The sequence below is a fragment of the Spermophilus citellus genome (genome assembly GCF_964194105.1).
Source record: "Spermophilus citellus genome assembly, chromosome: 2".
Classification (NCBI taxonomy): domain Eukaryota; kingdom Metazoa; phylum Chordata; class Mammalia; order Rodentia; family Sciuridae; genus Spermophilus; species Spermophilus citellus.
In genome coordinates, this window is record NC_138183.1 from 29,025,956 (window position 1) to 29,048,921 (window position 22,966).

Here is a 22,966-nt window from a genome sequence, read left to right on the forward strand (position 1 = left end):
GAGTAGGAGAAATGGATAACTATTAAGTAATCAAGAGCATTACGACCTAGAAGATGCTGCTCGATTTAGAGAGTAGTAAAATAGTGGTTATGCCAGAACTAAGGAATTAATGGGATCTGTAAGTGTTTTTTACTTACATGTTTACAGCAAAGAGCAAAAAACAATGGAAATATCATGCAAGGTATAGCAGAACAGAAAAACAACTGGTAAAAAAATAAAGTCATCAGAAAAGAACAAAAGGGGGAAAAAGGGAAATAGAAAACAAAGTACCTAGGGCATTAAGCAAAAGTTGGATGAAATAACTTCATAGAGGTCATACAGAGCCATCAATGCTACTTCATTCTAATATGCTCAGATATCCATAGGAAATTGACTTACTCGCTCTTCAGCTTCTGTCAGTACATTCAAAGCTCTCATATTGACATTTCTTCCTAGTTTTTCCTTCATTTCTTGCAACTTCTGAAGTCTCTGACCAGCTTCTTTGGGGTTATTAGTTTTGAAATCATAGGCACTAGTAGGTTGGCCAAAGAGGTGTTTCTCTGCATTAATCCAGTCATAATCTTTCAACATTTTGGATACCTAGCCACATATGAAAACAGAAAGATCTATGATTGTTTAAAAAACATTTATAAACCAGTTTCATAAATATTTACTAACTTAAAATCAAATATTCGGGAGAAAAAAATACAATAATCATCTGAAAAATTGAGGTTCACCATTGACAGAAATAAGAATGAATATCTTTACCTAGAGCACAGGGTCAAGAAACAACAGATCTTATAGAAAGAGATCTTCCTATTACTTTAGCATTAGAAGAGGAGTCAACTCACAGAAATTTTTACAAGGTACAGATTAAGTATCACTTATCCAAAATGCTTAAGACCAGAAGTGCTTTTGAGTTTTTAAAAATAATTTGGAATATTTTTATATATACACAATGAGATATTTTGGGGAAGGAACCCCAGTCTTTAAAAAAAAAAATTCATTTATGTTCCATACATACCTTATATAATCCGAAAGTTAATTTTATGTATTTTTAATGTGCCTTTGTTTTGACTATGACATATTACATAAGATGTGGAATAATGTCAGATTTTGGATTTTGAAGCAATTAAGATTTTTGGATTAAGATCCTTAAAGTACATACACAGAATATCTCCATTAAAACAAAAGGTAAGTTAGATCAGGATCCTTTAGAGAGACTCTTTCAGATTTTACCAAACTGAATCTATTGCTTCAAAAAACAACTTGTGATGAGCTAAAATTCCTGCAAAATGCTTAAGTCACAGGTTTAGTAAAATCATGGAAGACTAATTCTGACTATGTAATAATTTTATCAAGATTAAAGTCTGAGGAAAAAAAAAAAAAGCCCTAATGTTGACTCTCTATTATTCCTGCTAGCTTCAGTATAATACTTCACAGTATTAATACCTCTTCATATAATACAATGAAAACATTTTCAAATTATAGTTATTAAAGGCTTTCTTCTATAAGAATTAAGATTCATGCTAAATGATAGAATCTAATCCTTATCAACTTGTCAACCATCACTAATTTCATGGGTATATGCTTATCCTTAGGCCCTAAAGCAAAATTATCATTTACAAAAGTCTATCATCTGTGCTGACTTTTAAGTCCTGTGAAAGTATTCCATAGGTGTTACTCATTCTTATATCTTCAGTGCCCAGTATAGTAGCTGTTATTAACAGGCATGCCTAAATGTTTTTCAAAGAAAATATGTTTCAAAGATTTTAGCAGCTCCACTGGCAAATACCTCCTTTTATCCCCTAAATAGCAAAACAGAAACAAAACAACAACCAAAACAAACAAAAAAAACCCAGCAATCACAAATACTAACATTTTCAATTACCAAAAACAATTAGTAGTAATACTGGTATTGGTAATATCTCAGTGATTTCAATACCACTAACTATTATGCTAAAAAGAAATCAACAGTAATGAAGTGGAAGATTATGATTTTTTTTAAGCCAAGAAGTGAACTTATATGGGCATCTATAATTCTTTCAGAAGGTGGAAAGACTATTTTGTATGTTCTTGATGATTCTTTTGAAGTTAAAGTTTTTGTACTTTCAGGATGCTTAAAAAGATCCCACGTGTGAAAAAAGCAGCAGGGTATTATACACTCATAGGAAAATATAATGGATGAATAGTTAAGACCATATGGATGTAGCCTTTCAACTAAACAAATTTCTGCAAAATTTTGTTTTCTTCTTTAAGGTACTGTAACACAGAAAGAAAGTTTTAAAAGTGACCAAAAACCTGTGGAATAATCTCAAAATAACTGTTTTTGTAAAACATCAGATTTTTTAATAAAACTGAAAAAAAACTGATCCTTTTATAAGACCATGTGAAAGGCAATTAATTCTTTTAACAATGCCTATATATGTGTCCGTGTGTGTGTATATATACATACATACATATATATACATATATACATACTTATTTCACTGAATTTTTTTAAGTTGAATTTGAAATAAAGTTAATGAAATATTTATCATTCCAGTACATTAATAGTTAGTTCTATCAATATTTAGGGATAAAAGCAGTTATTCACATGGGAAACCATTAAACATTAAATAAATACATCTTACTGATGGGAACTAATATCTGAAAATAAATTTAAAAATAAAACATCTGTGACATTTGTTGAAAGTAAGTACTGTTGAGAAGCAGTTAAAATAGTGTGTGCTCAAATTATGTTAGGCTATTGTTCTGCCTTTTATATAAAGGTTTTCACTGAGCAGTGTACTAGAATTTTTTCAATGACCCAGAAACAAAAACTTGATTATTAATGATAAAAATAAACACAAACATGCCTTTGCTGCAGCATCTTCTGCTTCCCTTTTATGTTTGCTGATATTATGGTCTAATTCCTTAATTTTAAGGTGAGAATCATTGTTTTGCTCCTTATGTTTTGCCACCTCTGCATATTTAGCTTTAATTACATGGTCTTGAGCTGTTATCACCTCTTTTTGCTTGGTCAACTCTTCTTGAGCTTTATTTACTGACTCCTAAAAGAAAGAAAAAATGTAAATGTTTTTATTTTACTAAAAGCTTGTCTGACAGACTTCTAGCAAGAAGTCAATGTGATTACAATCAGATGGTCACCTAATATTCTACATTTTATATCCCCATTAAGATGATAATGAATTGACACACAGGACAAAGGGATGATTACCACTGGAAGTAAAACAGGCTGGGGAACAATGTTCATACAGAAAATAATAGTTTTTGATGAATATAGTGTAGATGGAATTAATTGGGTAGAAGGAGGGACTACTGGAAGCTGACCTGTGAGGTCTCTCAAAAAAGTAATATTCTGGGTAGTTAACAAGAAGATAATGTAACAGACTCCCAGATGACAGGAAGGGCAAAGATCAGAGAAAAGAGAGGGAGGCTGGGTCTTGCTCCTTCTCTATTCTGTAATATAAAGCATCTGGATCTTACCAAAGGTAACAGAAAGTCACAGCATTTGATTCTAACGCAGGGGTCAAAACAGAGAAATGGAAGAGAAAGCAAAGCTGCTTTGGAAGGAAGAGACCTATGGCACAAAGAAAAAAATTTTTTTTTTATACTATTTATTGAACTCAGGAGCATTTTACCACTGAGCCACATCCCCAGCCCTTTTTTTTTTGTATTTTATTTAGAGACAAAGGGTCTCACTGAGTTGTGAGGCTGACTTTGAACTCAGGATCCTGCTGCTTCAGCATCCCAAGTCGATGGGATTATAGGCGTGGGCCACCCACACCCAGGGAAAAAATTTCTTGACCTGACTTTCACTACTATCATGCTTCCCAAAGTTGGGGCTGCTTAGCTTCTGAAATGCTAACTGTCCTTGGGATTTACTGTACCAATATTCACAAACACCTTTGCTTCCTCCTAGATCTTGAATATCCTTTTGGGTAAAGATATAATTCCAAAATCACACAAATGTGTATTTGAAACAACAAGAAAACAAAACACAACACCAACAGCAGAAAACTCCTAGTTCAATTTATATTTAGGTTGGAGGAAAAACAAAGGGCAAAAACAAATAAATAGAACGAACTGCCAAAAAACTCTAAGGAAGAACAGACCTCCTTAAAGTAGTTTACAAACACCAGTAAAAGTTCAGGTATTTTTTAGGCATACTTATCAGAAAACCAGATAATTTTAAGCAACAAAAAATGCTCCATGTCAGGCTCTTAAATGGTCCCAGTATGATTTAATTTCCTGCCTAAATTGTACCATTAGAGGTCTTTCACAGGAAGGCAAATTCTGGCATTCACCTTAAAACCTCAAAAGATATTTTAGCCGGCTGGGGTTGTGGTTCAGAGGTAGAGCACTTGCCTACCATGCATGAGGCACTGGGTTCGATCCTCAGCACCACATAAAAATAAAGATATTGTGTTTATCTATAACTAAAAAAAAGTAAATAAAAAAAAGATATTTTAGCTTTTTAAAAACATTTCAAGAACAAAAAAAGGAAGTGAATAAAACTCTGCTAACTAAAAGAAATAAAGACAAAGGGTTATTAACTAAAACTACACTTGACAAAAACATGTTTACAAAGATTATCTTTTATCTGGAGTGTAAAGAATATACAGCAGATTTGACTGCCAATCTTTTTTACAATGGCAGAAAAATATGAAGGAAATCTATCACTTAAGACTGAACAGAAATAAAGTTTCAGTCTTGTTTATCTCAATATGATTAATTAGTAGGTAGGTAGTTTTTGTTTTTTTAGCTTCCGACAAGTGTGATTATTTACTCCTATCAGCAAAAGGAAATAATTTATAATGCAGAACCTGAATGAACAACCTTTAAAAACTAAGTGAGAACATTTTATAGTTTTCTGTTAAAAAGAAACAAATACCCTCTTAATGGAATTATGTTCACATTTTGATTTTGGTTTTTAGATTAAGAAAGGAGGGGATTATTTTCACATTTCTCTTTGAAAACTAATACATCCTTTTTAAAAATTCTACAACATGATGCTGATGAAATGTTAGCAGAAAATATGGAGGGACAGAATGAGATAAAAAAATAAAATCAAAAAGTTTACTTTGAAAGCAAAAAAGAAAACTGAATAGAAATGGAAAAACATTAATCACTAACAAAACAAAGTGAGATGAATTGTGATTTTATAATCAAAAAGTGTAGTTAAAATTGTTATTCTATTGTTCTATTTATGCAATAAATGTGTTAAAAACAAAAAAGACATTGAATGTAGCCAAGACTAAAACCAAGAGGAAAATGCATTTTCCAAAACAATCATCTCAAGGGGAAAAACGTAAAAAATATAGAAGCATCTGACAAAAGGGAAAGTGTTTGTAAATGAACCAAAGTCCCCTGTTGACTGCCATGTACATTTAGTTCACATGAAACTCAAATGAGATATACTACTTATAAAAAATAATATCTATAGCTGATGAAAGAAACCTTGATAATGAAAGTGGTATTACAAAAAGGAAAGTACAAACGGAAATCAACAGAATTAAATATTCCACAAAAAGTGATAGAGCATATTCATTATTCATGAAGGGCAGTCTCTAATACAGACTGTTGTAATACTGACTTCCAGGTAACAGTATGTCTTTATAACATTTGAAATCCTCTCAACTCAAAATCTACCCTTCATTATCCTGCTTCTGAGAATGGAACATTTCTCCCTTCCCATCTGCAACCATACTAAGCCTCATCAGTAAATGTTACCATAAGGACAGTGTAGGAAGAAGGGACTCTGTGCTGGTTCCAGCATGCTTTTAACAAAAGCAGTTGCGTCTGGCCTCATAGCACGAGGCTTCACAAGTCTCCAGGATGGACACCATCTTGTGGCCAGTGTTCTAGAAACCCATTTCCAAGTAGGTACCTCATACATGCAGCACTTCACTGTGGACAGCTTCTGCTGACATCTCAGAAAACATCACCACAAGTGGGCCACAGCTATGCCTTCTGCAACTAGATCTGGTCCACAGCCCTCTGAGTGGAATGGGGCTCTTTATCAAATATGTTCCTCAGCCCTAGGGGCTATTTCCTCTTTTTGTTGTTTCTTCATTTTTTAAGAATTCTCTTAACACCTTAGTGATCAATTTCCACCATCCCAAACTTCTACTACAGTTAATAAGTTTTTTCTTTAAACTCTGCTTGTCCAAACTAGTGTGTATTTTGTATTCGGAGTAGACTGAGACTTGAACAATTATTGATGTTATTTCAGGGTTCTTTCTGGATCTATAATCGCCATTTTTTGCCGTATGCTCAAACCGTGACAAGAGTGAAAAGACAGAAAAACTAACGTGTATCTCAGTTTCTCCAATTTGATAAATCTTACCTTATTTTTAGCTACCTCAGCTGCCATTAATTCAATTTGACCTTCATAGGATTTGATAGCTTCATTTACAGCTTCAAGCTGTTGTTTACAGGATGCATGCTCTCTCTTGAGCTCTTCCAGCTCCAAAGTGATAGCTTCAACTTCCTAAACAAACACAATATATAGGTATTCACACAAGTAATTAACTGTTGACAAATAAATATAGGGCTAAAAATTAACAGTAGTCTCATTGTCAATTAACCCACAGCTTAGTTATCAACGACTCAACTACCAAAAGCACATGTTAAATTGCCTCCCCAGAAAAAGGGGAAAATGGAAGTATAATTTCATGTTTAAAAGATGAGGAACAAATTATAATTTTTATTTAAATTATAAATCCCTAATTTTTATGAATTTAAATAACTGTATTGATTCCTTTGTCTTTTTATTCATATAAGGAAAATAATACAAAATTCTACTTAACAGATGAATTAGTTTTTTTTAAACAAAATTATCTTAATTTTCTTTTTACCATTATAAACTTTCAATTCACTAGAAAATACTTTGTGCTGCTATTTAATAACAGAATCTTAAGTTAGGTTAAGAAAAATTGAAAGGTAGAGATGGATGGAAATGATAGGAAAGATTTAGTATTAGGAGACAAAAAGAGAGGTTCAAATTCCAGCTCTGATACTAATTCAAAAACTGTGAAGTACCACAAGTCTACAATTCAATGTAAACGCAGCACACTTTGTTTTCATTCATGTAATTACTTATGAAACAGAAACATCAACTTGCTGAATCTCTGATATGATACAGCTCCACTGTATCATAAACTCCTGAAAGAAGCAATTACTAAGAGGCTACTTTGTTCTTTACCTAAAATTTGTAAGTTAATGCACCCCAAACTCACATGAGACACTCAATTACAGGGTTTTCTTTGGCTTACAAATTCCTAAATAACACAACTCACTTTTAGATTTTGGGATCAATATTAATGAATAATGTCAATCCATGATGTTCTACCATTTTCTGCTTTATGTTGACTTTAAAAGATTGGTTCCATTTCAAGAAAGCTTACCTGTTGTTTTTCTTTCATTTTCTTACTAGATGCATCTGCCTTTGTTTTTGCACAATTCAGTTTTTTCTGAGCATCTTTTAGTTCTCTCTCTCTTTCAGCTTCTGCATTTTTCATTTTATTCTCCAACACTTCATATTTTTCTTCTGCTTTTTTTTGAATTTCTTTGGTGTTTTTTAAGGTCTCCTCACTTTCCTCTGGATCATAAAGTAGTTAAATTAACAATTATTGACAGACTTATAAATTCAACTTTTAATATAATAAATGGCCTGAAAAATGAGAAGCTAGAGTTTAAAAAAATTAACTATTATAACCATATTCTAAAGATTGTATAGTGAAACAAATACTATAAGAGCCATATTTCAATTATCTAAAGATCTATGAAATTATTTCTAATCAGTAACATCAACTTTACCTACAACTTACCTACTTTTAAGTTTTTGAGTAACTTACCAAAAAGATCACAATTCATATATACATACATATACACATGTGTATATGTGTACATTTACGTATCTATGCATACATATACATATAATTTACATATACAAACGTGTGTGTGTGTGTGTGTGTGTGTGTGTGTGTGTGTGTGTGTGTAGGGCCTCATACATGAAAAACACACATCCTAACACTAAGCTATGTCCTAGTCCCACAGTTCATATTTTTAATATACCTAATTCCTAAAACCAGAACTAATAGGACAGCCATGGTATTTTTCAGTGATTTTAAATGCCCACTTATACACATTCAAGGAACCTCTCATTAGAGAAACACTGTGAGAACATATCTAGGATAAAGTATGAAAAAAATATTAAAAAAATAAAAGAGCAAGATGGGCTTGGTGGCATATGCTTGTAATCCCATGGCTCAAGTGGCTGAGGCAGGAGGATTGTAAGTTCAAAGCCAGCCTCAGTAATTTAGCGAGGCCCTGAGCAACTCAATAAGGCCCTGTCTCAAAATAAAAATAAAAATAAAAACAGGTTAGAGTTGTGGCTCAGTGGTTAACTGCCCATGGGTTCAATCCCTGGTAACAAAAACAAGATAGAATGGAAATGTTAATGTAACAACTGAAACATATAAGTGTTAGGTCCTAGGTGCAAACGTGACTCTAGAAGCCATGTCGAAACAGTATTTTACACTACTTTTCATTGCAGAATAAAAATACTAATGGAGAAACAGGTGTGTGGATATTGTAGGAGGAATGACAAAAATAAATTTTCATATACAAATCTGATGAAAAGTGCAAGAAGGTTTGCACTTATTTAGGGGGATGGCCATAAATGAATACAATTAACATTAAAAACTTTTATATGACAAAAATACTATAAACAATGTTAAAAGATAATAAGCCAACAACATCTATAATGCACATAACTTACAAGAAACTGTAATTATGAGGAAAAAAAATACCTAACAGAAGAAAATGAAAAGAGTGAAACAGAAAATTCACAGGAGAAACCCAACAATGCAATAAACATACAATAAATATACAAAAATAGATCCCAAAATTAAATACTTATTAAAAAGCTGATGTGCTATCTCTTCCCAATCAGCAGACTAGAGAATTTTAAAAGTCTAGAAATGATCTGAAGAAATGAATACTTTCACATGCCACTGGTGGAAATGAACAGTGCTAAAAATGGACAGAATTCTGGTGACATATAATGAAGATGACCTAAGACCCTGAAGTTCCATATTGGATTTAATCTACAGAAATGCTCCTACATAAGCCAGGCATGGTGGTACACGCCTCTAATCCCAGAGGCCTGGGAGGCTGAGGCAGGAAGATCTTAAGTTCAAAGCCAGCCTCAGGAACAGTGAAGTGCTAAGCAATTCAGTGAGACCCTGTCTCTAAATAAAATACAAAAAAGGGCTGGGGATGTGGCTCAGTGGTCGAATGCCCCTGAGTTCAATCCTTGGTATGAAAAAAAAAAAAAAAAAATGCTCCCACATGTGTCTTAAATATAACTGAATCTTCAAAATGTAAAGTAAAGAATTTTAACATAAACATGTTAAGCTCAAAATATTTTGATATTACCAATTGTTCTTTTAAGGGCATCTAATTCTTCTTGTTGTTTGTGATATGAGCTTTGCTGAAGCTTGGTTTGTAACAAATCTGCCTCTTCTGTTTTCATCTCCCACTGTTGTTTTAGTTGGCGATACCTTAGAAAAAGAAGTTTGTAATAAATGTTTTTCCTGGTGTACAAGACATGCATTCAAAATCGGGTTCTCACCTAAAATAAACTCACATACATTATAAACAATATTAGATACAACTAGTTATCAAGAAAAGTTGATGACTTTCAAGATTTTGGGGCATCTACTCAAGTCTGATCTGGTCACTAAACTAGTTATAAAAATAGTCTTAATAATAATAAAAAAATAACTTCTGAATAAATAAGTTTTCTCACAAATAATCTCTCCTGCTGATTCATACCTAAAACTACCCACAAAATACTTACCACAAAAATAAGACAATTCCTAAAATTACATAAAGTTTCAAAAATATAGTTACCTACTTATTCCCATTTTTAAACAGTAATAATATTAATATTCCCCTTTTTGTAATGAGACAGTTTATGAAAACATGGAATACACCTTAGTCATCTGTAATGGACTTCCTTGTGCAAATCCTGTAATACTACCTTGGTTCTGATGGCTTAGTCATCTCTTTGGAAGATATTTGGCTATTTCAGTTGTAGTGAAATTTTAAGTTAATGAGTCACAAGATTACCGTGTCACTAGAAATTGATGAAGTTTGAGGGAAAAGGAAACAACTCATAAAATATTAACACTATCTTGAATATTTGTGATTGAAACTCTTGCTCACCAATAATTAAAGTAACTTCAAGACATGTAAAAAATGTGAGATGGACATTTGAAAAAAATGTACACTGATTTCCTAACACAATATGAAAGAATAGCTTTAGCTGATGCTTATAGTCTTATATTTTTCTAAATCTATTTTCTTTCAGTGCCACATTTGTCACAGAACAAATGATCTAATAAAACTAACTGAACAAAATTAACAGATCCAAGCCAAATGTAACTGAACTCATTGCCTTGAGAAAGATTCTGCATGGCACAGAAAAATTTTGTTGCATCATTCACACAGAAAAAGTTCGTTTACTCTCTTGTTAATTTTTGTTACTAAATGTAAAATGAAGAAGGCTTTACATGTTTGTGAGATCTGAAAGAGGCCGTTTTAATACTATCTGTATTTTGAAATGGCCAATTTGAATATGAAAATTTCTTTCATAATACAATATCTCAAGAGTCTTGGTATCATTTTAAGCTTTGATAACTTCAAAAATTAAATGCTATCAATGTACCCTTCCCCCAAATTGAACATATATTTAGATTTTTACATTTATTTAATACTGTGAATTCTGAATGTTTTTCCTATTTGTCTTCAGAGAGACTAAAAAAAATTACAATTAAACATTCAAACAATGCATTTTCTACATTTACAGTACTTCTGATGAAACTATAAAGTAAGTGAAGACGCTCCTGGATAACCACAGGACCTGTTCACAATTATTCTTCAGGTGTTTTACTCAATAGTCATGTTCATAGTGAGCTTTTCATGACCATCCAATCAAAATATCAGCACCTCTTTCCTTCTTAGATCTAACATATTTTACCAATTTATCTTATTTCCTCAACTATATGAAAACTAGATAAAGAGATATTTATCAGATTTACTGCTATGAAGAGTACATGGTACATATAGAAGGCATTCAACAAATATGTAATTGAGTGAAAATGTTAAGTGACAAAAAAAGATTACAAAGTGAAAATATGCATACACCTAAATTATAACTGAAAAGAAGTACTGCTGAGTATACATGCATACCTTTATCTACACTCACACGGAAGAAACACTGTAAGGGAACGTTTAAATCTTAGAGCTGACTCCTTGACATGAACTTTACTTCCTCCTCCAGCAACCTAGTGATCTTGGGACAGCCAGAATGCTGCTAAACTTAGTGCAGACACCTGATTCATGCTCCACTGTTTCGAGTAAGATAAAATCAAGAACTCAAGTATCCTATGATATCTGACTCCAGAATACCTAAGGGTTTCCTCAACAACCCCAAGAGTATACCAACAGTGTACATCAGTAGGGAGAGCAGAGTATTTCACCTTTATTTCCTCCTTTTGCTTAATTAAAATTTGTAAAACATTCCTTTTGACTCTCAATTTATTCAAATATTTTAAACAAAACCAAAGTTATGAATTTGTTTAAACAGAAGTAAATTTTGTATCATTTTCTGCCACACAAATCTTTGAGATACATATATGGCTTAATAAAACATAAGTCTTACTTTTCAGCAGTGTTTTTAAGACCCGCCAATTCTTCCTCTAGAGCCTGTAGCTCGCTCTCCTTAATTCTCAGCTCATCTTGAACATCTTTGAGTTCTTGAAACTTGGTTAAAATAGAAGCTGCCTGGGATCGAGCACCTGATAGAGGCAAAATGAAATAGTTTATTAAACAATAAAGTATTTACTAAGAGAATTATAATGGAAAGAATTCAACAGCAAATCCTTCGTGAACTTACAAAGATACAGATTTCATTCCATCACCAAAACTGAATAACACATACAACTGATAAGAAACAGTTCTAAGTAGATGTGGTATATTATTTATTCTAAATAACCACTGCCTATCCTACCAAGGCCCACTTTCTACCTCACTGATATTGGAGTTGGTAATGTGATTTGCTCTGGCCAATATAATGGGAAATAAAAATAAGCTTTGAAAAGCAACACATAATTAACCACTTGCTTTCCCTCTGCCATGAGAAAAGCATGTTCAAGATAGGGACTACTTCTCTTTTAGTATGAATCACAGAATGAAAACAACACACAGCACAGGGTAAATGTAATATGATTATGGAATAAACTATTGTAAGGTATTAAGATTTGGGGGTTATTTGTTGCCACATCATAATCTGGTCTAAGCTCTGATACAGCACAGCAAAAGAGTACACTGAATTTACGTTAGTGTACAAGCGCCCATAATCATCAGTCTTGAATCATTCCATTGATAAGAAAACTGTTGGTTTCACGGAAGAATGCTAAGGTCAACTAGTAATGCTATTACCTTAATAAGATATGGGATTACATACTTGCCATCTATTAAGTAGGAACTTTTAAGAACATCTAAATAAATGAGATCTAAAAAGTTTCTCCTGTTTTAGATATTTAATAAACATACCAAGTTTATCTTCCATTTACAGAGACAAGTCATTTCAATGTGCACTGGATGTAGAAATATCCAGTGCCACAAGGAATCAGACACATAGTCAGAAGTAGCTCGGCAAGGTGAACTTTACTTCTGCAAAAAAGTATACTACCGGGCTGGCGATGTGGCTCAGGCGGTAGCGTGCTTGCCTGGCATGCACGGGGCGCTGGGTTCGATCCTCAGCACCACATAAAAATAAAAAATAAAGATCTTGTGTCCACTGAAAACTAAAAAATAAATATTAAAAAAAATTCTCTTTAAAAAAAAAAGTATACTACCAAGCTAAGTCTGGCAAATATAAAATTATAAAAATATAATATAAAGGGAGGGCAAATGGTAGGGCTATACAGGCTGGGGAGCTCAGAATGGCTAACTGGGTTATTTAAGGAATTTTATTATACCTTTATTTGTTCCCACCTCCCTTGGTTCATTGTGGCAGGAAAGTCTTCTTGAGGTGAATGCATTCTGACATGTACACAGCTCTTACTTCTTTACCTAAGTTACTATTTCTCAACAGAGAGATTTCTCTCTCTGTTGGTTACACTGACCCCTTCCTCTATTTCCTGTTTCTCAAGGTGCTGTTCAGGTACATGGACTTTGGATCTGCCACATCCATAGGCTATGGTGCTATTGTATAACTTTCCATCCTACTCTATTTCCATTCTGGCTGCCATTCTTACATCCCAATTTTACATTTAAGGCTAAATGCTACATTCTGGAAATAGACCACCAGCCTTTTTATTTCTCACATTGAGGAATCTGATACTTGAACATGGAATTCATTTAATTGGCTTACTAAGATAATAACTCACTGATATCTCAAGAGGCATTATATTGCCTACTGGGTTAAAAGTAAAAAACACAAACTGTGAAATCAAACTTCCTGAATTAGAAAACCAAGTTTTGCTATTTATTAGCAATTTATTTAATCACTTTGTCTTAATGTTTTCAATTGCATTTTGAAGATGATAGTAATATGCCCACCTTATAGCTCTTATTAGAGATTAAATGAATTATTTAAAGCCCAAATAATAGGGTTTTATAAAGTGATAAAAATGTTCAATATACGCATAGTCCAATTACCCATTTACAGTTTGTGGTTTCTGAGCCCTTGAAATGTGACTAGTGCAAGTGAGGAAATTATTTTAAGTTAATTAACATAGAATCACATATGGCTTGTTGCTACTGTACTGGAAAACAATATGAACACTGTCTAATACAGAGTAAGTATTATTCCCTGTTTCTTATATTATCACTTCATACAGATATAGAAAATCGATACGACAAATATTAGAACAAGAAGATATTCACTAAGAATTGCCTTAGGCATTAAGGAACTATGTTAAAGGTTTTTACTTTTAACAGGAACAGTGGCAGCATTGATGTGAGTTAACAAGTTTCCTAAAGAAAGTGGTTAGGCTAAAAAATTAATTAAAGGACTTCATTTTCCTTGAGTGCAGATGGGCAAAAGATAAGAAGCAAGCAAGCAAGAACATCTTAATATCAATATTCCAGTGACTGAAATACCCTGATAAGACAAAAAGCAAGAATAAATAGGAATAGATTTGACACAAATAAGTTATAAAGTTGATTAATACCCAAAAGCTCCTGAGGAGTATGACACTGTATAATTTCCCAATATCACATGGTCAGTATTTAAAGGTTAAATTTGATCCTTGGATTTATATTAATTAAGGCTTTGGAAATAAGTATATATTTGATCTTAAGTGTTGAACCTAGATGCTAGAATTGGTTATAATCAAAGACTGGGAATAATCTCAATTCTACTATTCCCTATTTTAAAAATAAAGGGTGGGGGCAGCCAGAAAGCCCCATCCTATTTACTATACAGAACTATAAAAACAAAGATACAAAACTTACCTCCACTCAATGTTCCATGAGGATCAAATACATCACCTCCTAGAGTTACAGTTCTAGTCATTATCCTTTTATCAAAGGCCACTTTTTTGGCGTTATCCATACTGTCACAAACTAATGTTGTTCCAAAGACAAATTCCATTGCTTTCTGAAGTTCTGGTTTGTAGTCAACCAGGGAAAGAGCCACATGAACATTATCAGGACCAACCTATGAGCCAAAGAATAGATATGCCATATAGACACCCTACTATTTTTCCTTTCAAATATTATTCTAGAAGATAGTAAGAAATACTATATAGAGATTTAAGTAATACAAGTTTAGTAAAGTAACTGTAGGGCTGGGGGTATAGCTCAGTAGTAGAATGCTTGCCTAGCATATGGTTCTGGTTCAATCTCTAGTACTGTCAAAAAAAGGAAAAAAAAGTTTAAACACTGAAAGATCTATTACTACATAAAAATCTTTAGCTAAACTACCAAACATTAGGAGAATTTCTATCAAGAAGGAACCAATACCAAATTCCTAAATCTAAAATGCACTAAGTAAACACAAGTTTCTTAAACTCTTGGATCAATACAATATATAATGTTTTGTTTTCCATCATTAGTAATCTGGTTGGTACACAGTGAATATTTTTTCATTCAAATTAAACATATTAAAGTAGCTAATGACCACTTATAGAAATAAAAACATATTTAATAAATGAGAGTAAAAAAGAAGGATTTGTCAGTCTTCTATTTTGATCCAACTGCCTTTATACAATCTTTGTTGAGAATGTCAATCTCTGGGGCTGGGGATGTGGCTCAAGCGGTAGCGCGCTCGCCTGGCATGCGTGCGGCCCGGGTTCGATCCTCAGCACCACATACCAACAAAGATGTTGTGTCCGCCGAGAACTAAAAAATAAATATTAAAAATTCTCTCTCTCTCTCACTCTCTCTCCTCTCTCACTCTCTCTTTAAAAAAAAAAAGAATGTCAACCTCTGCTCATCTTTAAAAAAAAAAAAAAGCTTAAATCCCTTACTAACAGCTGCAGAAATGACAACAAAGACAGCAAAGACAGCTCTAGTTAATATTGTGTTCACTTATTTGCTTTTACGTAGTAGCTACCATTCAACAGGTCTGGCTATATAGGATCTGAGAAGTGTTTTTGCTGTTACATGAAAACTCAATTAACTTTTAACATAAGAACTTGACCTACGGCTAAGCTTACTTCCTAATCCCATGTTGATTTGTTTTTAAATAAAGAAAGTACAAACCAAAAAACATTATCTTTCAATTACTCTGCATTCATCTTTCCTCTTCTGAGAGTACACTTTTCAATATAGCAACATTTTCAAATAATTTTCATTGAAAACTTCTTGATTTCAATAAGGACAGTAGATATCCACTTAATATCTTAATTACAAATGTTATTTATAGGTTTTATAGAACTGTCTTTTAAACTCATGCACTTCAAATGCCTGTTCAATAACAAACTAATTTTGCTGCTAAATGTTATTGATTAGCTTCATAATTAAGTATTATACATCATAACAACTTTTTAAATATTTCCTTATACATATCTGTTTTCTTATTAACTGTCATCACACTTCAGATCTACTTTAGCAGTTGAATGGGCTGAATAGCAATCTAGAATTATGGATGCCTTCCATAATGGTTACTATCATGAGCAGATCACATCTTGGAGAATTTCAGAATTTTCTGAAAGTTCAAATTCTACCCATTCAGAAACTAGGAATGCAATTTTCACTATCACCTAATAGTCATGTGACTTAATACTAATTTTTAAAGTATCAAAGGGAGTTCCAGCCTTCATTTCTTCTATTCTAGTGTCTTCATTACTTTTCTTGACATCTAATTGCACATGAGTCAACAATAAGTCTTCTCTATCTTAATTTTTTTAAATGGTAACAAAATTAAAATGTTGTGGTTCTGTATGACTATATCCTCCCAAATTGATGCCTACGTTAAAAAAAGATTAAATATATATATATGACATAAAATAAGACTCACAAGATTCTGAGCAACCCTCAGAGTTTCTGGAGCAATACATCTGGCCGTAATTTTATTGAGTGGAATTATAGTGTAACATCGCTTCAATTCTCCCTTTTCTAGTAGCTTTTTACCAGTAACCTAAAACAAGAATTTGAAATTTAAAAAAAAATTAATGAAAGAAAAAACTCATTAAAATAGAAAGAATACAAGTTTAGAAATCCATAGTGAAGTAACAGTTTAGTATATTTGATAATAATTATTAGTCAAGTTCTACAACAGGTTGCAGAACTATCTTTCACACTAATCAGAGAAGCTATAAGTCCTTTCACACAATTTCTGTTCCAGTTCTTCTCTGGATCCTTAATAGAAAAGTTGAGAAAAATTAACATATTAAATCTTCTATCTCAAATGAAAAGATTAAGAATATATAAAATGAATTATTACTCAGCCTTAAAAAAGGAAATGTTGCCATTTGCAAGAACATGAAGAACCTAGAAGAATTTAAGCTAAGTGCTACAAGCCAGACATGGGAAAATACTGTGTAATTTCTAGATGTGCAAAATCTTAAAATAAAAATAAAACAAAAAAGAAATGTAACTAATTAGAGTAGAATAGAAGGCTACTAGGGATGGGGAGGGGAGGAAATGAAAAGAAGTAGCTTGTAGGCCAAAGGGTATATATTTGCAGTTATACAGGATAAGTAAGTGTAGAGATTTAGAAATATAATATACAGCATGAGGACTATAGTTAATATTATATTGATTGTAAAAAACTGGGCAAGAGAATTGATTTTAGGTGCTCCTACCACCATAGGAAAAACAAAAAGGCAATCATGCAAGGTGATAGATATGTATGTTTGATTATAGTAGCACTATGCGTATGTATCAAAATATGTTACACATGTTACAAATACATCAAAAAACATAAAATGTAAAAAACACAATGAATTATATTTGATAATAATTATTATGAAACACTGACATAAATAAGAACATTCTAAAGAGAAAAAAAGAGAAGTGAAAAGTGCAGGTAAATCCAATGTAACCATGATATGGGGGTGGGTGGATGACATTAAAAAAGGTTATTCCTAGATCATTTAAAAAATTTAAATCAACACAAATTTGCACAGGGGAAAAAAAATTTAAAAACTATGATTGGCAATGTGCATTCTGAGTTCCTGAGTAAACATGAAATTTTATCAAGAAGTCACTGACTTAGCCAGGTATGGGGGCACATGCATGTAATCCTAGTTATTCAGGAGGCTGAAATAAGAGGACTGCAAATTTGAGGCCAGCCTGGGCAATTTAGGGAGACCTGTTTCAAAATAAAAACTAAAAAGGGGTGGGAATGCAGCTCAATGGTAGAACACTTGCCTACCATGTGCAAGTCTCCAATACTTAAAAAAAAAAAAAAGTCATTAATTTCATCATATAGATATAACTGACCTGAGAAAATTTTAAGACATCAAAAAAAAAAAAAGTCCAACTATTGTAGCAGTATGTGATTCTTCAAGCAAAATACCTATTTCAAATTTTACTTTAATTAAAATTAATTTACCTCTGTATCCACTACAACATTGTAGAGTCGTTCTCCAGCTACCAGTTCTAAAGCTGTGGTTGCAGAACTATCTTTAACACTAATCAGAGAAGCTACAAGTCCTTTCACACAATTTCTGTTCCAGTTCTTCTCTGGATCCCTAACAGAAAAGTTGAGAAAAATTAATCTTAGGCAACAAAATAGAAAAATTTAAACTTTCCTAGTTAAAAGCTCTTTTGGGCAGCATATTAAACTAAAATGAAAACAAATTACATTTTTACTAAAACAAAAAAATTTAAATGTCCCAGGTGATAGTCAGCCACTGTTTTTAAATCAAAAAGTCTATTTCAACTAGTTTTCAATGTAATTAAGAATTTTGCTGTTCTAAACTCTGTAATATATGATTACTCATTAATAAAACCCTTGTAACAAAACAAATTATAAGACATAAATGTATATATTTAACAGTAATGACAGAAAGACATTGAATTTATATTAAATTCCCTTCATTTGAGTTTTAATTCAAGATTAGTGAAATGAGTAACCATTAAATTGCCCAAGAATTCCCCCCCACAGATGTGTGAAACATTTTAATAAATGTTTAAAGATACAATACCAAAAAAGAAAATGGAATTTATAAGAATTTTCATACAAAAATCCTGGTATTAACAAAAGTTTTAGGTGGTCTTTCAGCTTAAATAAAAACATATCTTTGTTATTACTGTACTAAAATACAAGGTCTAAATCTCTTACTTGTATGCAAATCGAAGATTGGGAAATCTGGCCAAGAGAGCGTCATATGTTTCTTTCAATCTACTGATATCACGAGACAGTTGCCTGCGCTTTTCCAAAAGCCTTTCCTCCTTATTTTCTGAGTAAATCATAAGTACATTAATACAAAGTTTTAGAAACTCTTCAATGTTAAGGAAAATATAAGCAACCTCTATTTCCAAAGCTTTCTAAAAAGCGAAATATACATTTCGGATAAATATTAAATAAAGAAGCATTCTTAACATTCAAATTTCTATCAAATGTCAAGTAGACATTATTTCCAACAATAAATGATGCAATTTTCATTTCAAGAAACAACACATGAATTGAATGCTTACTAATATAAAAATACACAAATGACATTTCTGAGTTTCAAGTGACTGAAGCAAAACATTCTCCATACTGAGTTCTTGAAAATTCAAAGGGATCTTTAATACTTGATTTTTTGTGATTGTATTTATAAATACTTATACTAATACCTGTTAATACGGTAAAAAATGTTTTTTACTTGCTTATTTCCTTTAAATCAGTTTCTATTAATATTCACTACCTCCTAATGATTTGATTATCATGTCTTTAAAACAAACCTTCATAATTTAGCTTCTTCATTTCAGTTTCAAGTTTTTCTTTAAGTCTTTTTACAGCTTCTAAAGCTTCTTGGTCCTTCCTGTAGCCACTATCCATCTTCTTAACTTCTGCTTGTTTATTCTTTAATTCTTGTTGGGCATGTTTCAACTTCATTTGGGCCTGTCATAGAAAAATGTAACAGACTACATGAGGTACACAGTGAGCTAGCAATCAAATGGCCACGGAGTTCAACTAGTTCAATCAAGAGACCTTAGCACTGAAAATGTAACTCTTTGGTGTCATGAAATAGTATTTCAAAAGATCAGTCACTTCCCAGTATTTTCTCCTCAATTACTTGGAGATAGTATCATTAATATAAGTTATTAAATAATTTCTAATTAAAGTCTACATTTTTAATATTTATAAAATATGACAAGAGTGTTAATAAAGTTGACAAATACTGTTAGTAACTGGTTAAATTAAAAATATATCAGAAAGCTAGAAATCTTAACTCTAGTTCCCTTCCTTTCCACTTAGGTGTTCATATTTGTATTTGTGTATCTCTGTATTGTCTAGTAACAGCAAAGGAGCTGCATTGAGCAATGAAAAATATTTTATGAACTAGAAATGGTAAAGCAGCAGAGAGAACAGTTTTGTTTACCTTTTAAAGCTTAAGACTTAAACTTTATGATGTCAATAAAACAAATAAATTACAGCCAAAAAAAATGAGAAATGACTAACCTTCAATATTCCAAACAATGCTATAAAATGAACAGTTATTTACTGCACTTACAAATTCAATTATGGCAATTCATGTCTTACAGTAGGTTGAAAATCTGAAATCATCAATATTTAACAATCAACAAATTTAAATTTTGTTGTAATAGGTATACAAAGTGATTGAATAGTGTAAATAAGTTTCTTGACATTGAACTGAGTATTTTCAACATTTTTTAACATAACAAAGTGCTTAATGTCTTTACTTACCTGTTTGGCCTCTGTCTGAGCTTTACTTATATCATTTTTACAGGCCATCATTTGACCAGCAAGAGTTGCTTCTGCTCCATCTTCATTACTGGACAAGCCAGCAGACACAGCATTGAAGTGTTGCTGTGCAGCAGCCAAAGCTTCAGCATCTTTTTTACTTGCTTCTTGAAGGTCATGCAGCCCATCTGTTATCTTCTTAACTTCTTTTTCCTTTGCTGCTAAAGTTTTAGAGTCCTTCAGGGAAAATTTCAAATTGAAAAATATTGTTATTTTAAGAATATATTTATACACAAATACTCTTACTTCATTAAATTTTGTAACAAATTTAATAACAAGGAAAATCATTATAACTTTAAGTACTGAATTCCCATTCTGAACTTTGCTGTTTGGGGGATGTAACTCTTCCACTCCCTGAAATATTTTCATCCCACATGTAATAGTAAAATCTAGGCAACAATGGGCTAAAAAATGATTGCACATTTAAATAATCTACTTGAAACTAAACATAGTCCTTAAAGTTTTAGAGTTGAAATAATAGCCATCCTACACTAAGGTTAAAAGCAGAGATTTTAGAAGTAAGAGTGTATACATTAAAATACTTTATAAAGTATTAAGGGAGCACACAATTTAATTATTAAATAGTTGTGGGGAAAGAACTACTAAAACCTCTCTTAAGTGATACTAAACAGACATCTGACATGATGTAAGACAGCAATAGCACTGAAAAGTCTAGCTGTCTTGTTTACTAAAAATGACCAGGAATTTGGGGCTACTTGAATAGTTCATAGTTCATAAAATATTTATTAGGTGTTTACTATATACCGAGTATTGTTCAAAGATATTTAAAACACAAACTAAGACCCTATCCTCAGGGAGCATATATTCTAAGGTGGAAGGCATGGCAAAAAATAAAGCAAAGTCAAGGGAAAGAAACTGAGGGCAACTATTAATTTAAGAAAAAGGGAATCTGCTGACATTTAAATAGAAACTAAATGAAGAAAAGTGATCATGTAAATAGCTGTGAACACTGTACCTGTAAGCCCTGAGAACATGTTTGGGCATTTGAAGAACTGCAGTTGCAGCAGAGAAAAAGAATGTTAAGAGGGAGCCAAGAGTCATAGCATGAAGAGTATATAATAGCATGAAACACATAATACAGGCTTTATATTTAATTATACACATGATTTTGATGGAGGTGATAAAAAGTGCTTGTATTTTGCACATACTTTAGAGTCAACAGAATTTGCTGATGAACTCGTTAAGGAGCTTCAGAGAAAAAAGGAAATTCAGAGGGACCCTAGGATTTCTGGCCTAAGTGATTAGGTGATTATGGTGCTATTTATTGACATATGGAAAGTACAGTAATTCGCATTTACATTGGTGTGGAAAATTTATATTTATATATTTATATATATAACATATCCATTGTGGATATGTTAAATTGTATACTTTTTGTTACTCATCTGAAAAAAAAATATTAAGTGGCTAGTTGAACAAATGAATCTGCAGTTTATAGGACAATTCTCCAGGTGACCATGGACTGATCCAGTTCAGTTCCCTTTCTCAGATGTAGCTCTCAAAAATAACCATAGAATGTGTTAGAACAACATCATCCTAAAATAGGTAGGAAAGGGCCTAAATAGCCTATGCTCTATTTTAGTCTCCAACCCTCCAGCCTAGAAATGAAATATCTTTAATGCTTTAACCCAGCAACTCATGTCACCTTGTGGCGATATGATATAAATTTCACCCTGATATAAATCTCAAGGCAAGCTACTTTCCGGGGTCCCTTAGATCTAGGTTGAGTGGGGCATGCACATGAGATTCCCATCTGCCCTTGGCAGCTTTCCCACCATGAATCCCAGGATTCTGCTGTCAATTACTACCCATCTGTAAATAATAAATTTGCTTTATGTAACTGTATGAATATCTATTATGAATTATATAATATCTACTATAAATTATTATGAATATCTACTAAGTATATGACTATTTATTGAACACTGAGAAGTTGGTAATCAGGTACACAATAAACCTGTTTCATAAAAATTGGCACAATTCAGTAGGGTCCAGTCTATATTACTGCCAAAGTTAACCACTCCCAACCCCTCAAAACCCAGCTCACAGCAGAGATGCAAGCCAGCTGGCAGAGTAAGGGGAAATTTAAGAGCTGGACATACACCTGGATGTTTTATGGGAAAGGAGGCACAGTAAGTGGGACACAGGTCACTTCTTATAGATGGGAATAAGCTGGCTGCATGGATTAAAGCAGAGGGAAATACAGAAATGAGGCAGTTCAGTACATGATCCCCTGATTTGGGGGTATTTATGAATTGTTCATGCCAAGTGACAGAGACCCCAGGAAATGGGTAATCGGATGAACCCTGAGGCAGGTGAGAGGGAGTAAACAAACAAACAAACAAAAAAATGCAGGCCTTCACAGAAATAGATAGTATATTGGGGACAGATATGCAGAAAGGCTGGGAACCCCTATACATCCTGACTAAAGTGTTGATTTGATAAAGGTACACTATAGATCTAAACCACTAAACAGTACAGTTTAGAGTGGAAGCAAGATCTCCAGAGGCTTACTGGAGG

The 22,966-nt window shown here is 32.6% G+C and overlaps 1 protein-coding gene across 1 annotated transcript in view; it reads right to left on the bottom strand.

Moving 5' to 3' along the window:
* SMC2 (structural maintenance of chromosomes 2) overlaps window positions 1–22,966 on the bottom strand; it is a 50,005-nt gene that overhangs the window by 11,765 nt on the left and 15,274 nt on the right. Inside the window, exons 10-21 of the mRNA XM_081282180.1 lie at window positions 20,369–20,602; window positions 19,402–19,561; window positions 18,797–18,914; window positions 18,065–18,203; window positions 16,526–16,645; window positions 14,518–14,722; window positions 11,717–11,852; window positions 9,427–9,551; window positions 7,392–7,585; window positions 6,332–6,475; window positions 2,838–3,032; window positions 379–579 (exon numbers count right to left, since the gene is read on the bottom strand). Of these exons, the coding sequence (XP_081138306.1) occupies window positions 379–579; window positions 2,838–3,032; window positions 6,332–6,475; window positions 7,392–7,585; window positions 9,427–9,551; window positions 11,717–11,852; window positions 14,518–14,722; window positions 16,526–16,645; window positions 18,065–18,203; window positions 18,797–18,914; window positions 19,402–19,561; window positions 20,369–20,602 (1,971 nt within the window). The remainder of the gene's footprint in view (window positions 1–378; window positions 580–2,837; window positions 3,033–6,331; window positions 6,476–7,391; window positions 7,586–9,426; window positions 9,552–11,716; window positions 11,853–14,517; window positions 14,723–16,525; window positions 16,646–18,064; window positions 18,204–18,796; window positions 18,915–19,401; window positions 19,562–20,368; window positions 20,603–22,966) is intronic.